Source organism: Oncorhynchus clarkii, chromosome 18 (assembly GCF_045791955.1).
Source record: "Oncorhynchus clarkii lewisi isolate Uvic-CL-2024 chromosome 18, UVic_Ocla_1.0, whole genome shotgun sequence".
NCBI lineage: Eukaryota > Metazoa > Chordata > Actinopteri > Salmoniformes > Salmonidae > Oncorhynchus > Oncorhynchus clarkii.
Genome location: NC_092164.1, coordinates 34,247,720 through 34,265,936, shown reverse-complemented (window position 1 = coordinate 34,265,936; position 18,217 = coordinate 34,247,720). Strand labels below are relative to the sequence as shown.

Here is an 18,217-nt window from a genome sequence, read left to right as displayed (position 1 = left end):
GAGGTATTGAAAACAGGGATGACAATAATTTTGACCCCTATCTTTAAAAATATACAGTGCCTTGCGAAAGTATTCGGCCCCCTTGAACTTTGCGACCTTTTGCCACATTTCAGGCTTCAAACATAAAGATATAAAACTGTATTTTTTTGTGAAGAATCAACAGCAAGTGGGACACAATCATGAAGTGGAACGACATTTATTGGATATTTCAAACTTTTTTAACAAATCAAAAACTGAAAAATTGGGCGTGCAAAATTATTCAGCCCCTTTACTTTCAGTGCAGCAAACTCTCTCCAGAAGTTCAGTGAGGATCTCTGAATGATCCAATGTTGACCTAAATGACTAATGATGATAAATACAATCCACCTGTGTGTAATCAAGTCTCCGTATAAATGCACCTGCACTGTGATAGTCTCAGAGGTCCGTTAAAAGCGCAGAGAGCATCATGAAGAACAAGGAACACACCAGGCAGGTCCGAGATACTGTTGTGAAGAAGTTTAAAGCCGGATTTGGATACAAAAAGATTTCCCAAGCTTTAAACATCCCAAGGAGCACTGTGCAAGCGATATATTGAAATGGAAAGAGTATCAGACCACTGCAAATCTACCAAGACCTGGCCGTCCCTCTAAACTTTCAGCTCATACAAGGAGATGACTGATCAGAGATGCAGCCAAGAGGCCCATGATCACTCTGGATGAACTGCAGAGATCTACAGCTGAGGTGGGAGACTCTGTCCATAGGACAACAATCAGTCGGATATTGCACAAATCTGGCCTTTATGGAAGAGTGGCAAGAAGAAAGCCATTTCTTAAAGATATCCATAAAAAGCGTTGTTTAAAGTTTGCCACAAGCCACCTAGGAGACACACCAAACATGTGGAAGAAGGTGCTCCGGTCAGATGAAACCAAAATTGAACTTTTTGGCAACAATGCAAAACGTTATGTTTGGCGTAAAAGCAACACAGCTGAACACACCATCCCCACTGTCAAACATGGTGGTGGCAGCATCATGGTTTGGGCCTGCTTTTCTTCAGCAGGGACAGGGAAGATGGTTAAAATTGATGGGAAGATGGATGGAGCCAAATACAGGACCATTCTGGAAGAGAACCTGATGGAGTCTGCAAAAGCCCTGAGACTGGGACGGAGATTTGTCTTCCAACAAGACAATGGTCCAAAACATAAAGCAAAATCTACAATGGAATGGTTCAAAAATAAACATATCCAGGTGTTAGAACGGCCAAGTCAAAGTCCAGACCTGAATCCAATCGAGAATCTGTGGAAAGAACTGAAAACTGCTGTTCACAAATGCTCTCCATCCAACCTCACTGAGCTCGAGCTGTTTTGCAAGGAGGAATGGGAAAAAATGTCAGTCTCTCGATGTGCAAAACTGATAGAGACATACCCCAAGCGACTTACAGCTGTAATCGCAGCAAAAGGTGGCGCTACAAAGTATTAACTTAAGGGGGCTGAATAATTTTGCACGCCCAATTTTTCAGTTTTTGATTTGTTAAAAAAGTTTGAAATATCCAATAAATGTCGTTCCACTTCATGATTGTGTCCCACTTGTTGTTGATTCTTCACAAAAAAATACAGTTTTATATCTTTATGTTTGAAGCCTGAAATGTGGCAAAAGGTCGCAAAGTTCAAGGGGGCCGAATACTTTCGCAAGGCACTGTATATATTACTTGTTAAACAAAATGTATTTCTCTGAACAATAAAATAACAATTTTCCAATGTTTTTTAGCATACAGTATCGGCTCAGTATTTTTACATTTTATTTTAGTCTTTTTTTGCTCATCTTTATCAAGTGTGCCAATAATTTTGGACCTGACGGTACGTATCAAAATAATTTACTGAAAACAAAAATAAATTACATAAAAATAAATCTCTTGTGCCATAAATTGTGCTACTATATTGTACACAAATGAATTGAATAAATTAAAATTAGTCTCTAATTACTCTTATTTTCTCTAACTCACAAACTAATTATAAAATCTTTAAAGAGAGCAAGGTATTTTGTTTCATTTCAAAAAAGCATAACATTTTATAAAAGCAGAATATTTCAGTCACCTTACATTATTTAGCCTTGCAGGCAGCTTGGTGGTTTTCCTGGCCCTCTGCTAGTGGTGGTGCATCCTGGGACAGTTGATATTGATTGTGCCATTTGCTGAGGAGACAGACCGAGACACATTAGTACCCAGCTCACCCCTGCTGAAAAACACATTAACTGCCTGCATTGGGAGCCCTGTCTCGTAACCATGGCAAAGCATGCAGGGAGCAGGTAGGGGTATTAGGGGGCAGCGGGTTCAACACACAGTCTCTCTGGGATTGTCTCTCAAGCTCTCTCCCTGTTTTTCTCCAAATCCCACACAGAGGCACGTACAGGGTCAGGCGCATGCGCACACACACACATACAATTTGTATATATTTTTCTTATTCAGGCTGCTTCCATCACTCATACCACATACCACATACCTCTTATCTCCCTTAATCTCCTTACATCAATCTTTTTCCTGTCTATGGAGACATGAGAACAAAATATAGAAGTAGGGAAAATAAAGGGGTAGCAAATCAAGTTGTGTGAAAATAACAAAAGTAGTGCTTGATATACTGTATATTTTCATTATTTCTACAGTTATAGAGCTATGCCATATTATTTTATACAGAAGCTGTAAAAGTTATCAGCTATACTGTAGTGATCCTCCTCCCTAATGAGCCACCTTGCAATTCCCACCAAGTGGGTTAACCCTATTGGCGTGATGCGTAGGGGGCTTGCTTTTCACGCCAGTCACACCCGTTCACGACCCACTCCCTCCATTCGCTACACTGGTGTCAGAAATGGGATGGTGGACATGAGGCCATCGAAACGCACGGCCGGACGTGTGAGGGGACTGAGGTGGTCAAAGCACGGGACAAGCCTTCCCAACAAGGGTGAAAGAGAATGAGGTGACCGATGTTAGGGCATTTAAAAGGGTTGAAGGTTCAAATGCTGCTCCTGAGTAGTCCATGGTGGTGGATAGGCATTCACTGAAGGCTGCAGGGGTTACCGTTCAACGGCAGAACCCAGATATGTTAAAGGTACAGAAGGTGGACTTTGTGGCCTTTATAGCTATGGTGATTAATTGCACTGCCAAGGTGGAGAGGAAGTCCTGGAAAATAGACATCGTTGTGGATGCGGCGGAATGTTTCCTGGGACTGAAAGATTTCTTGGCAGAGGAGTTGCATGGAGTATTGTCACAAGCCTCTCAGGTGAGAATTAAACATGAATACATTATTTAACCTTTATTTAACTAGGCTAGTCAGAAGAAGGGAGATATGGGGATTTGAAGGATAGAAGAAGTGGGTGTTTGGGGGTTTTTGGTTTTGTCAATGTGGTTTTTATTGTTTTATTTTGGGTGGATTTGTTTTCCCTATCATGTTTTATTTTTACCTTGTTTTTTTCAACGTCGTCCAGTTGGAGGCGGTAATACATCTTTTGGGGTTGTAGCATGTCCAGATCATCCAGAAGAAGCCCAAGCGTTTTCCCAGGCTTTCAAAGGAAATCAATCTGAGATATGATGCTATTATGCTTCTTTTTTTTTATTTTATAATAATTGCTCAAGGAAATAACTCTCCACAAGTGTCATCAGTGTCTTGTGAAAGAACAGGGGTCATAGACAACATCTTATTTATTTCAGGGAGCGGAAATTAAAAACGTTGTTCCACTTCCCCTTTAGTCGATCTTTCACCCGCCACAACGTCCGGTTGAAATTCAAATCGCTAGCTAGCTAAACAATTACAACAAAGGCCGATTAAACATCTGGCGACTTTCATGACAAACGATATCTGATAGAAGTGTAGACAGCACCAGCTACGCAAGGATTGTACCAAGGTGAGGCGTGTGCTATTTTCATGAAACTAGTTTAGCCTGCTTGAGATCCGGGGCTGTCGTAAGCGATCGAGCTAATGCTAGCTTTGTAAATATAATTAGCTAGCTACCTAGCTGGATATGCTACGTAGTTTGCTAGCTAATTTTAAGTTAATTTACTTCGGTAGCTAGTTCACCCCGGTCGTAGAAGATGCATGTGATGTTGCTTCGAACATCTGGTAAAGTTGGCTAACTAGCTACTAGTAACCAAAACAGTCATTGAATCAGGATACTAGCTAGCTAGATTTCAGTGTCGCGTCAATGCATCAACTTTAGTTTACTCATGGAGGAGACTGTCATATCAGATTTCGTTTATTGTGCACCTTTCCATATACATAATTGCAACGTGACCTATCACAAAATGAAGAAACTAGTTTTACTAATTAGTAAACAATCTTATGTTTACAATGTGCATATTACAAGACACGTTAGGCTGGACACATTACATTTTTAACAATACTTTTTCTGATAAAACTAGTTCATTGCATCCGCCATGGAGCCCAGTTTCATAATATTACAAATATGTCCCAGCTGTCTGCCGTAGTTTTGAAGTAATCACGAAAAAACAGGCCTTATTTTGGGGCATTTTCCCGGCTCCTAATAGTTCTATTGAGCACCGTGGCACCAACTCGCCGTCGCCTGCTTCGCTGTTGTTGGCAATGCCCACGTTGGTAGTTAAAATGTACACCACAACACATTACTCATGTAACTATTTCCTTGGCACCATCGAGGTGCGGATGTTTACTTTCTACACAAGTTATTTTTCAGTTTCGTCCTAAGAACAGATTGTAGTGGTAGAATAAAAAGGGATACATAAATGGAATTATAAGCGTCACTCCAGTCAGAAGAGACCCTGCGAATGTTCAATTCCATTCATATGCTAGTGTTCCAGCTTAGCTAACGTTATTTTGCCATGTTTCATCCTTGGGGGAGTTTTGACTCATTCTATTGTCCAGCCTAGACATGCTAGCTACACTTTCTCGTGCCCACGTATGCCAGTTTTATGAAGGGGTGCGTGCACAAAGAACATTTTGTTTTGTATTGTAACCTTCTCGATATGACCTTTTACAGTGGGAAGCCCTAAGTAGTTCACAAGACCTCCTAGGAAGTGAGCTGGAAGGAAAGAAAGAAGGAGCCAGGTTGCAAGAAAACAGATGAAAGAAGAAGGGGCAACAATGTCGGATGAAGGGGCAACGGCGTCCGGGGAAGGGGCAACGGCTTCGGAAGAAGGGGAAGGGGCAACGGCTTCGGAAGAAGGGGAAGGGGCAATGGAGTCGGAAGAAGGGGCAATGGATGCCACTGGTAGTGAAGAGGAGTCTGATGAAGCCTTGTCTAATGGCAGCCCCATACCACCTAAGAGGGGAAGGGGTAGGCCCAAAGGATCAGGCTCCAAGAAACCTAAGATACTGAGGGTACTAAACAAGCAGCCACGGGGCAGGCCACGTAAAGTGGTTGACCCTAATGCTGTTTCAGCAGAGACAACTGCACCTTTGAAGTGTGGCCGGCCCAAAAAACTGGGTAGGCCGAGGAAGTACCTGCTGTCACCCGAGGAGGAAGAGGAGAGAAAGATACTGAAAAGCCAACCTAGAGTGTGGAAGCCGCTCGGAAGGCCGCGCATCCATCCCCGCGGGGATCCCCCCGCCACACCCACCTCTGCCGAGCCACGGAGAAGAGGCCGTCCACTCAAGGCATCAACAGTTAGAGGTGCCCACTTACAGAAGAACCCACCTCCAACTTCTAAAGTTTCAACGCCCCCCGTTAAAGATGATTCCCCGCGAAAGAGTGGCCGCCCCTTAGGCTCCTTCAAAGCCAAAAGAGCAGCAGAGACGGATAGGTCCAACAGTTCACCCTCAGCCAAACAGGGTTGCACTGTTTCTCCAATAGTTTCTCCTTACCGCTGCTCCAACGGTAAAGCAAATGTGTTCGATGAAGCTGCCTTCCAAGCCCAGAGGCAAAAAGGCAAGAGAAAGTCTGTGAACGTTGATTATACAGCTTATGATTCAGAGGAGGAAAATGAAGATACACAGAGAAATGAGGATGAAGTCTTGTCTTTAGTAGAAGATGACGAAGAAGAGGAAATTAAACCACGCGATGGTCATGGCAAGGCTAGTAAACCTGGTAAGGTAGTGGCAGCTATTAAGAAAAAAGAAGTGGTTGTTCCTAAGAGGGGGGGCAGAAAGCCTGGCTCAATCAAAAAGGTTGTAAAGTAAAAGGAACCTGGGCGGAGCAGACTGAACGAGTATCAGTAGCATCTTGTAAGATGTTTTTTTTACATTTTATTATCTCTTACCCAGCTCTTTCTTGTTTTCTCAACTAACCTATGTGTCTGTTTGCTCTTGCTGTTATTTTGTATGGTTTGATGCCTTCATGGAAACCATGTGGAAAAGACAAGTACTTTTTGTACTTCCTTGGTCATCCATAGCTTGAATGATGTGAAGACAATTTCATTGACAGTTGTTAATCTTGTATTGGTCTGTTCAGACTTATCCCATTTAGATTTTTTCACTGGTACTGTCATTGATACAGTTTCTAATTCCATACACATCCTATAGTTGATGATATTCTCATTGAGGTTTGTTAATCTTGTATTGGTCTGTGCAGATTTGTCCAAATAAGCTCAAATGGTTTAAATCAATTGAATTAGTTAAGTATTTTGTTTTTTGTTTTTTATCTCTCCTTAAGCTCTGTAGTTTTCGAATTGCTAATGTCTTCTAATTTTATTTGCCTTAATTGCCAAAGCTTTGAATGTAACAACTTCCCCTTCCCAGCTATCTTTGTTTCGATACAGATGTTGTTAGTATCCCTATCATGGCACCCTTTTACCTATAAAGTGCACTACTTTTGACCAAAGCCCCATTGACCCTGGTCAAAAGTAATGCACTATAAGGAGAATATGGTGCCATTTGGGACGGTACCATAATCATAGTTGTTTTCTTTCACTTGGTTCATTGCATACTTCACCTTGTGGAGTCAAGACGGTAACTGTAAACTTCCAATCCATCATCCTTAAGATTTCTCTTAGAAGATGTATGGTTATTCACTATTGTGATGGTTTTGTTTGCCAGTATCATCCTTGTAATTCACTCAACATCACTCCTCACAGTTCTTTTTAAGACTTTTTATGTCAGCTCTTTTTACTTGTTTTTTATCACTTGGCTTTCATCTGAAGTGGATGGCTTGGTTTCACAGACTCTGGGTGATGTTGTGTGTAAATGTTCAGATTGTATGTTAAACATGTCTTCATCTAGCCTGGTATTTGTTTATTTAATTAAGTATGTGCTGGACCATGATATCAACAGTTCATATTGCATTACAACTTCGTAAATTCTGTAATATAAAAATAGTAATTGAGGTACACAACAGAATCTATCATTTGTATGAATTCATGTTCCTGTGACCAAAGCTTGTTAGTTTCATGTTTTCAACTTGGTCTCTCAACTTGGTCTGTTGCTTGGATTAATACAATGTTCTTCAAGATGCAGTTAGAACTATAGAGATACATACCGTAAGTTTTACCTATGTATTTATCTCTGTGATCAGAAACAGGTCTGTGAAACCTCCCCAACGTTCATTTGAGGGTAATGTGAATTTCAGTTTTTTTAGAGAGAGCAAATATTTAGAAAGTTTCATGTAATAAAGTGAAATGTCAAACTTTGTTTTTGATGTTTTTTTAATCTCAATAAAACCTAAAATATGACTTAATTTGTCTTTATTTTGTATTATTGTAAAGCTTAAAAGCAGAATGTGGTGAATAAATGGAAGATTTGATAGAAACATTTATTCCTGGCTGGTCAGGATCAAAAAGTCAGTGGTGGAATGTTCACACCGTTTATTGGACCGAGCTCAATCCATAAGTAATACTGACGTCTGCAGAGTCTGACTCTCAGCCGAGTTCCCCGACTCTACCCAGCGTTTATTGACAAGATTATTCCCGTCATTCTTAGTTTAGCTAAATGGTATAGTCGTTGTGCATTCTCAATGGACATTTGGGTCTTTTCGTAAATTCGCTCTGGCTATCTACAGTACTCTGACTTCAGAGCACTCTCCTCTGAGTGTAATGAATTTATGAGCGCTCAACCCCCATTGAATATGGCTGGTGTCAGTAAACTTCAGCAAAAGAGCGTAATTTACAGTCACAGTTACAGTCACCAACGCTCTGGAAAACTGCCTAACCAGCTCTGCTAGGGTGAGTAAAATGGTCAGAGTGGTCTCATTTGTGTCTGGAAGTAGCTAGCAAGCTAGCCAACGTTAGCTTGGGTGCTTGACTGCCAGAAGATCAGAAAGCCAAAGGCTGGAGTGTCCAGTGTGCGCTCCGAGAATGAAAGCTCTGAATTTACAAACAGACAACACTCTGAATTTACAAGCGCACTCTGGCACTCCAGATTGAATTTAAGAACACACCCAAAGTTGTAAAATGTTTAGCTAGTCATTTGTTATGCTAACTAGCTAGCAAGAGGTTGCATAGCAACAGCATCAACTTCCGGTAGACAAGTGAAGAGACAGTACGCTCAACTGAAAGCATACTGTTCGTGTACAGTATACTAAAATTAACTATGTAGTATATACTCATTAAGTGTGCAGTATACGTATGTTAGTATGGGTATTCGCACGCAGCTCTGGTTGCCTCTGCCAGGAGGCTGAAACTTGGCTGCAAGTGGCTCTTCCAGCAAGACACTAACCCCAAGAACACATAATCTACAAATAAATGATTAATTGACCACAAAACCAATACTTTGCAATGGCCATCTCAGTCTCTTGACTTGAACCCCATTGAAAACCTGTGGTTTGAATTGAAGAGGGCAGTCCATATACACAGACAAAGGATATCAAGGATCTGGAAAGATTCTGAATGGAGGAATGGTCTAAGATCCCTCCCGATGTGTTCTCCAATCTCATAAAACATTTTAGAAAAAGGCTCAGTGTCATTATCCTCGCAAGGTGAGGTATTGAAAACAGGGATGACAATAATTTTGACCCCTATCTTTAAAAATATACAGTGCCTTGCGAAAGTATTCGGCCCCCTTGAACTTTGCGACCTTTTGCCACATTTCAGGCTTCAAACATAAAGATATAAAACTGTATTTTTTTGTGAAGAATCAACAGCAAGTGGGACACAATCATGAAGTGGAACGACATTTATTGGATATTTCAAACTTTTTTAACAAATCAAAAACTGAAAAATTGGGCGTGCAAAATTATTCAGCCCCTTTACTTTCAGTGCAGCAAACTCTCTCCAGAAGTTCAGTGAGGATCTCTGAATGATCCAATGTTGACCTAAATGACTAATGATGATAAATACAATCCACCTGTGTGTAATCAAGTCTCCGTATAAATGCACCTGCACTGTGATAGTCTCAGAGGTCCGTTAAAAGCGCAGAGAGCATCATGAAGAACAAGGAACACACCAGGCAGGTCCGAGATACTGTTGTGAAGAAGTTTAAAGCCGGATTTGGATACAAAAAGATTTCCCAAGCTTTAAACATCCCAAGGAGCACTGTGCAAGCGATATATTGAAATGGAAAGAGTATCAGACCACTGCAAATCTACCAAGACCTGGCCGTCCCTCTAAACTTTCAGCTCATACAAGGAGATGACTGATCAGAGATGCAGCCAAGAGGCCCATGATCACTCTGGATGAACTGCAGAGATCTACAGCTGAGGTGGGAGACTCTGTCCATAGGACAACAATCAGTCGTATATTGCACAAATCTGGCCTTTATGGAAGAGTGGCAAGAAGAAAGCCATTTCTTAAAGATATCCATAAAAAGCGTTGTTTAAAGTTTGCCACAAGCCACCTAGGAGACACACCAAACATGTGGAAGAAGGTGCTCCGGTCAGATGAAACCAAAATTGAACTTTTTGGCAACAATGCAAAACGTTATGTTTGGCGTAAAAGCAACACAGCTGAACACACCATCCCCACTGTCAAACATGGTGGTGGCAGCATCATGGTTTGGGCCTGCTTTTCTTCAGCAGGGACAGGGAAGATGGTTAAAATTGATGGGAAGATGGATGGAGCCAAATACAGGACCATTCTGGAAGAGAACCTGATGGAGTCTGCAAAAGCCCTGAGACTGGGACGGAGATTTGTCTTCCAACAAGACAATGGTCCAAAACATAAAGCAAAATCTACAATGGAATGGTTCAAAAATAAACATATCCAGGTGTTAGAACGGCCAAGTCAAAGTCCAGACCTGAATCCAATCGAGAATCTGTGGAAAGAACTGAAAACTGCTGTTCACAAATGCTCTCCATCCAACCTCACTGAGCTCGAGCTGTTTTGCAAGGAGGAATGGGAAAAAATGTCAGTCTCTCGATGTGCAAAACTGATAGAGACATACCCCAAGCGACTTACAGCTGTAATCGCAGCAAAAGGTGGCGCTACAAAGTATTAACTTAAGGGGGCTGAATAATTTTGCACGCCCAATTTTTCAGTTTTTGATTTGTTAAAAAAGTTTGAAATATCCAATAAATGTCGTTCCACTTCATGATTGTGTCCCACTTGTTGTTGATTCTTCACAAAAAAATACAGTTTTATATCTTTATGTTTGAAGCCTGAAATGTGGCAAAAGGTCGCAAAGTTCAAGGGGGCCGAATACTTTCGCAAGGCACTGTATATATTACTTGTTAAACAAAATGTATTTCTCTGAACAATAAAATAACAATTTTCCAATGTTTTTTAGCATACAGTATCGGCTCAGTATTTTTACATTTTATTTTAGTCTTTTTTTGCTCATCTTTATCAAGTGTGCCAATAATTTTGGACCTGACGGTACGTATCAAAATAATTTACTGAAAACAAAAATAAATTACATAAAAATAAATCTCTTGTGCCATAAATTGTGCTACTATATTGTACACAAATGAATTGAATAAATTAAAATTAGTCTCTAATTACTCTTATTTTCTCTAACTCACAAACTAATTATAAAATCTTTAAAGAGAGCAAGGTATTTTGTTTCATTTCAAAAAAGCATAACATTTTATAAAAGCAGAATATTTCAGTCACCTTACATTATTTAGCCTTGCAGGCAGCTTGGTGGTTTTCCTGGCCCTCTGCTAGTGGTGGTGCATCCTGGGACAGTTGATATTGATTGTGCCATTTGCTGAGGAGACAGACCGAGACACATTAGTACCCAGCTCACCCCTGCTGAAAAACACATTAACTGCCTGCATTGGGAGCCCTGTCTCGTAACCATGGCAAAGCATGCAGGGAGCAGGTAGGGGTATTAGGGGGCAGCGGGTTCAACACACAGTCTCTCTGGGATTGTCTCTCAAGCTCTCTCCCTGTTTTTCTCCAAATCCCACACAGAGGCACGTACAGGGTCAGGCGCATGCGCACACACACACATACAATTTGTATATATTTTTCTTATTCAGGCTGCTTCCATCACTCATACCACATACCTCTTATCTCCCTTAATCTCCTTACATCAATCTTTTTCCTGTCTATGGAGACATGAGAACAAAATATAGAAGTAGGGAAAATAAAGGGGTAGCAAATCAAGTTGTGTGAAAATAACAAAAGTAGTGCTTGATATACTGTATATTTTCATTATTTCTACAGTTATAGAGCTATGCCATATTATTTTATACAGAAGCTGTAAAAGTTATCAGCTATACTGTAGTGATCCTCCTCCCTAATGAGCCACCTTGCAATTCCCACCAAGTGGGTTAACCCTATTGGCGTGATGCGTAGGGGGCTTGCTTTTCACGCCAGTCACACCCGTTCACGACCCACTCCCTCCATTCGCTACACTGGTGTCAGAAATGGGATGGTGGACATGAGGCCATCGAAACGCACGGCCGGACGTGTGAGGGGACTGAGGTGGTCAAAGCACGGGACAAGCCTTCCCAACAAGGGTGAAAGAGAATGAGGTGACCGATGTTAGGGCATTTAAAAGGGTTGAAGGTTCAAATGCTGCTCCTGAGTAGTCCATGGTGGTGGATAGGCATTCACTGAAGGCTGCAGGGGTTACCGTTCAACGGCAGAACCCAGATATTTGGGGCGGCAGGGTAGCCTAGTGGTTAGAGCGTTGGACTAGTAACCGGAAGGTTGCGAGTTCAAACCCCCGAGCTGACAAGGTACAAATCTGTCGTTCTGCCCCTGAACAGGCAGTTAACCCACTGTTCCCAGGCCGTCATTGAAAATAAGAATTTGTTCTTAACTGACTTGCCTGGTTAAATAAAGGTAAAATAAAAAAAAAAAAAAAAAAAAATGTTAAAGGTACAGAAGGTGGACTTTGTGGCCTTTATAGCTATGGTGATTAATTGCACTGCCAAGGTGGAGAGGAAGTCCTGGAAAATAGACATCGTTGTGGATGCGGCGGAATGTTTCCTGGGACTGAAAGATTTCTTGGCAGAGGAGTTGCATGGAGTATTGTCACAAGCCTCTCAGGTCATAGAGCCTGAGAATTAAACATGAATACATTATTTAACCTTTATTTAACTAGGCTAGTCAGAAGAAGGGAGATATGGGGATTTGAAGGATAGAAGAAGTGGGTGTTTGGGGGTTTTGGTTTTGTCAATGTGGTTTTTATTGTTTTATTTTGGGTGGATTTGTTTTCCCTATCATGTTTTATTTTTACCTTGTTTTTTTCAACGTCGTCCAGTTGGAGGCGGTAATACATCTTTTGGGGTTGTAGCATGTCCAGATCATCCAGAAGAAGCCCAAGCGTTTTCCCAGGCTTTCAAAGGAAATCAATCTGAGATATGATGCTATTATGCTTCTTTTTTTTATTTTATAATAATTGCTCAAGGAAATAACTCTCCACAAGTGTCATCAGTGTCTTGTGAAAGAACAGGGGTCATAGACAACATCTTATTTATTTCAGGGAGCGGAAATTAAAAACGTTGTTCCACTTCCCCTTTAGTCGATCTTTCACCCGCCACAACGTCCGGTTGAAATTCAAATCGCTAGCTAGCTAAACAATTACAACAAAGGCCGATTAAACATCTGGCGACTTTCATGACAAACGATATCTGATAGAAGTGTAGACAGCACCAGCTACGCAAGGATTGTACCAAGGTGAGGCGTGTGCTATTTTCATGAAACTAGTTTAGCCTGCTTGAGATCCGGGGCTGTCGTAAGCGATCGAGCTAATGCTAGCTTTGTAAATATAATTAGCTAGCTACCTAGCTGGATATGCTACGTAGTTTGCTAGCTAATTTTAAGTTAATTTACTTCGGTAGCTAGTTCACCCCGGTCGTAGAAGATGCATGTGATGTTGCTTCGAACATCTGGTAAAGTTGGCTAACTAGCTACTAGTAACCAAAACAGTCATTGAATCAGGATACTAGCTAGCTAGATTTCAGTGTCGCGTCAATGCATCAACTTTAGTTTACTCATGGAGGAGACTGTCATATCAGATTTCGTTTATTGTGCACCTTTCCATATACATAATTGCAACGTGACCTATCACAAAATGAAGAAACTAGTTTTACTAATTAGTAAACAATCTTATGTTTACAATGTGCATATTACAAGACACGTTAGGCTGGACACATTACATTTTTAACAATACTTTTTCTGATAAAACTAGTTCATTGCATCCGCCATGGAGCCCAGTTTCATAATATTACAAATATGTCCCAGCTGTCTGCCGTAGTTTTGAAGTAATCACGAAAAAACAGGCCTTATTTTGGGGCATTTTCCCGGCTCCTAATAGTTCTATTGAGCACCGTGGCACCAACTCGCCGTCGCCTGCTTCGCTGTTGTTGGCAATGCCCACGTTGGTAGTTAAAATGTACACCACAACACATTACTCATGTAACTATTTCCTTGGCACCATCGAGGTGCGGATGTTTACTTTCTACACAAGTTATTTTTCAGTTTCGTCCTAAGAACAGATTGTAGTGGTAGAATAAAAAGGGATACATAAATGGAATTATAAGCGTCACTCCAGTCAGAAGAGACCCTGCGAATGTTCAATTCCATTCATATGCTAGTGTTCCAGCTTAGCTAACGTTATTTTGCCATGTTTCATCCTTGGGGGAGTTTTGACTCATTCTATTGTCCAGCCTAGACATGCTAGCTACACTTTCTCGTGCCCACGTATGCCAGTTTTATGAAGGGGTGCGTGCACAAAGAACATTTTGTTTTGTATTGTAACCTTCTCGATATGACCTTTTACAGTGGGAAGCCCTAAGTAGTTCACAAGACCTCCTAGGAAGTGAGCTGGAAGGAAAGAAAGAAGGAGCCAGGTTGCAAGAAAACAGATGAAAGAAGAAGGGGCAACAATGTCGGATGAAGGGGCAACGGCGTCCGGGGAAGGGGCAACGGCTTCGGAAGAAGGGGAAGGGGCAACGGCTTCGGAAGAAGGGGAAGGGGCAATGGAGTCGGAAGAAGGGGCAATGGATGCCACTGGTAGTGAAGAGGAGTCTGATGAAGCCTTGTCTAATGGCAGCCCCATACCACCTAAGAGGGGAAGGGGTAGGCCCAAAGGATCAGGCTCCAAGAAACCTAAGATACTGAGGGTACTAAACAAGCAGCCACGGGGCAGGCCACGTAAAGTGGTTGACCCTAATGCTGTTTCAGCAGAGACAACTGCACCTTTGAAGTGTGGCCGGCCCAAAAAACTGGGTAGGCCGAGGAAGTACCTGCTGTCACCCGAGGAGGAAGAGGAGAGAAAGATACTGAAAAGCCAACCTAGAGTGTGGAAGCCGCTCGGAAGGCCGCGCATCCATCCCCGCGGGGATCCCCCCGCCACACCCACCTCTGCCGAGCCACGGAGAAGAGGCCGTCCACTCAAGGCATCAACAGTTAGAGGTGCCCACTTACAGAAGAACCCACCTCCAACTTCTAAAGTTTCAACGCCCCCCGTTAAAGATGATTCCCCGCGAAAGAGTGGCCGCCCCTTAGGCTCCTTCAAAGCCAAAAGAGCAGCAGAGACGGATAGGTCCAACAGTTCACCCTCAGCCAAACAGGGTTGCACTGTTTCTCCAATAGTTTCTCCTTACCGCTGCTCCAACGGTAAAGCAAATGTGTTCGATGAAGCTGCCTTCCAAGCCCAGAGGCAAAAAGGCAAGAGAAAGTCTGTGAACGTTGATTATACAGCTTATGATTCAGAGGAGGAAAATGAAGATACACAGAGAAATGAGGATGAAGTCTTGTCTTTAGTAGAAGATGACGAAGAAGAGGAAATTAAACCACGCGATGGTCATGGCAAGGCTAGTAAACCTGGTAAGGTAGTGGCAGCTATTAAGAAAAAAGAAGTGGTTGTTCCTAAGAGGGGGGGCAGAAAGCCTGGCTCAATCAAAAAGGTTGTAAAGTAAAAGGAACCTGGGCGGAGCAGACTGAACGAGTATCAGTAGCATCTTGTAAGATGTTTTTTTTACATTTTATTATCTCTTACCCAGCTCTTTCTTGTTTTCTCAACTAACCTATGTGTCTGTTTGCTCTTGCTGTTATTTTGTATGGTTTGATGCCTTCATGGAAACCATGTGGAAAAGACAAGTACTTTTTGTACTTCCTTGGTCATCCATAGCTTGAATGATGTGAAGACAATTTCATTGACAGTTGTTAATCTTGTATTGGTCTGTTCAGACTTATCCCATTTAGATTTTTTCACTGGTACTGTCATTGATACAGTTTCTAATTCCATACACATCCTATAGTTGATGATATTCTCATTGAGGTTTGTTAATCTTGTATTGGTCTGTGCAGATTTGTCCAAATAAGCTCAAATGGTTTAAATCAATTGAATTAGTTAAGTATTTTGTTTTTTGTTTTTTATCTCTCCTTAAGCTCTGTAGTTTTCGAATTGCTAATGTCTTCTAATTTTATTTGCCTTAATTGCCAAAGCTTTGAATGTAACAACTTCCCCTTCCCAGCTATCTTTGTTTCGATACAGATGTTGTTAGTATCCCTATCATGGCACCCTTTTACCTATAAAGTGCACTACTTTTGACCAAAGCCCCATTGACCCTGGTCAAAAGTAATGCACTATAAGGAGAATATGGTGCCATTTGGGACGGTACCATAATCATAGTTGTTTTCTTTCACTTGGTTCATTGCATACTTCACCTTGTGGAGTCAAGACGGTAACTGTAAACTTCCAATCCATCATCCTTAAGATTTCTCTTAGAAGATGTATGGTTATTCACTATTGTGATGGTTTTGTTTGCCAGTATCATCCTTGTAATTCACTCAACATCACTCCTCACAGTTCTTTTTAAGACTTTTTATGTCAGCTCTTTTTACTTGTTTTTTATCACTTGGCTTTCATCTGAAGTGGATGGCTTGGTTTCACAGACTCTGGGTGATGTTGTGTGTAAATGTTCAGATTGTATGTTAAACATGTCTTCATCTAGCCTGGTATTTGTTTATTTAATTAAGTATGTGCTGGACCATGATATCAACAGTTCATATTGCATTACAACTTCGTAAATTCTGTAATATAAAAATAGTAATTGAGGTACACAACAGAATCTATCAATTGTATGAATTCATGTTCCTGTGACCAAAGCTTGTTAGTTTCATGTTTTCAACTTGGTCTCTCAACTTGGTCTGTTGCTTGGATTAATACAATGTTCTTCAAGATGCAGTTAGAACTATAGAGATACATACCGTAAGTTTTACCTATGTATTTATCTCTGTGATCAGAAACAGGTCTGTGAAACCTCCCCAACGTTCATTTGAGGGTAATGTGAATTTCAGTTTTTTTAGAGAGAGCAAATATTTAGAAAGTTTCATGTAATAAAGTGAAATGTCAAACTTTGTTTTTGATGTTTTTTTAATCTCAATAAAACCTAAAATATGACTTAATTTGTCTTTATTTTGTATTATTGTAAAGCTTAAAAGCAGAATGTGGTGAATAAATGGAAGATTTGATAGAAACATTTATTCCTGGCTGGTCAGGATCAAAAAGTCAGTGGTGGAATGTTCACACCGTTTATTGGACCGAGCTCAATCCATAAGTAATACTGACGTCTGCAGAGTCTGACTCTCAGCCGAGTTCCCCGACTCTACCCAGCGTTTATTGACAAGATTATTCCCGTCATTCTTAGTTTAGCTAAATGGTATAGTCGTTGTGCATTCTCAATGGACATTTGGGTCTTTTCGTAAATTCGCTCTGGCTATCTACAGTACTCTGACTTCAGAGCACTCTCCTCTGAGTGTAATGAATTTATGAGCGCTCAACCCCCATTGAATATGGCTGGTGTCAGTAAACTTCAGCAAAAGAGCGTAATTTACAGTCACAGTTACAGTCACCAACGCTCTGGAAAACTGCCTAACCAGCTCTGCTAGGGTGAGTAAAATGGTCAGAGTGGTCTCATTTGTGTCTGGAAGTAGCTAGCAAGCTAGCCAACGTTAGCTTGGGTGCTTGACTGCCAGAAGATCAGAAAGCCAAAGGCTGGAGTGTCCAGTGTGCGCTCCGAGAATGAAAGCTCTGAATTTACAAACAGACAACACTCTGAATTTACAAGCGCACTCTGGCACTCCAGATTGAATTTAAGAACACACCCAAAGTTGTAAAATGTTTAGCTAGTCATTTGTTATGCTAACTAGCTAGCAAGAGGTTGCATAGCAACAGCATCAACTTCCGGTAGACAAGTGAAGAGACAGTACGCTCAACTGAAAGCATACTGTTCGTGTACAGTATACTAAAATTAACTATGTAGTATATACTCATTAAGTGTGCAGTATACGTATGTTAGTATGGGTATTCGCACGCAGCTCTGGTTGCCTCTGCCAGGAGGCTGAAACTTGGCTGCAAGTGGCTCTTCCAGCAAGACACTAACCCCAAGAACACATAATCTACAAATAAATGATTAATTGACCACAAAACCAATACTTTGCAATGGCCATCTCAGTCTCTTGACTTGAACCCCATTGAAAACCTGTGGTTTGAATTGAAGAGGGCAGTCCATATACACAGACAAAGGATATCAAGGATCTGGAAAGATTCTGAATGGAGGAATGGTCTAAGATCCCTCCCGATGTGTTCTCCAATCTCATAAAACATTTTAGAAAAAGGCTCAGTGTCATTATCCTCGCAAGGTGAGGTATTGAAAACAGGGATGACAATAATTTTGACCCCTATCTTTAAAAATATACAGTGCCTTGCGAAAGTATTCGGCCCCCTTGAACTTTGCGACCTTTTGCCACATTTCAGGCTTCAAACATAAAGATATAAAACTGTATTTTTTTGTGAAGAATCAACAGCAAGTGGGACACAATCATGAAGTGGAACGACATTTATTGGATATTTCAAACTTTTTTAACAAATCAAAAACTGAAAAATTGGGCGTGCAAAATTATTCAGCCCCTTTACTTTCAGTGCAGCAAACTCTCTCCAGAAGTTCAGTG

The 18,217-nt window shown here is 41.2% G+C and overlaps 2 protein-coding genes across 2 annotated transcripts; both read left to right on the top strand.

Moving 5' to 3' along the window:
• Nucleotides 1-3,706: 3,706 nt before the first annotated feature.
• LOC139373367 (chromosomal protein D1-like) lies at nt 3,707-7,603 on the top strand. The gene is made up of 2 exons (XM_071113806.1): nt 3,707-3,870; nt 4,978-7,603. Exon 2 carries the CDS (start codon nt 5,061-5,063, stop codon nt 6,114-6,116), a length of 1,056 nt encoding a protein of 351 aa, XP_070969907.1. The 5' UTR covers nt 3,707-3,870; nt 4,978-5,060; the 3' UTR covers nt 6,117-7,603.
• Nucleotides 7,604-12,744: 5,141 nt separating this feature from the next.
• LOC139373365 (chromosomal protein D1-like) lies at nt 12,745-15,235 on the top strand. The gene is made up of 2 exons (XM_071113805.1): nt 12,745-12,934; nt 14,042-15,235. Exon 2 carries the CDS (start codon nt 14,125-14,127, stop codon nt 15,178-15,180), a length of 1,056 nt encoding a protein of 351 aa, XP_070969906.1. The 5' UTR covers nt 12,745-12,934; nt 14,042-14,124; the 3' UTR covers nt 15,181-15,235.
• The last annotated feature ends 2,982 nt before the right edge of the window (nt 15,236-18,217 follow it).

Excerpts from the sequence above, each read along its gene's own strand:
- LOC139373365 (XM_071113805.1), top strand. The coding sequence starts at position 14,125 with ATGAAAGAAGAAGGGGCAACAATGTCGGATGAAGGGGCAACGGCGTCC.
- LOC139373367 (XM_071113806.1), top strand. The coding sequence starts at position 5,061 with ATGAAAGAAGAAGGGGCAACAATGTCGGATGAAGGGGCAACGGCGTCC.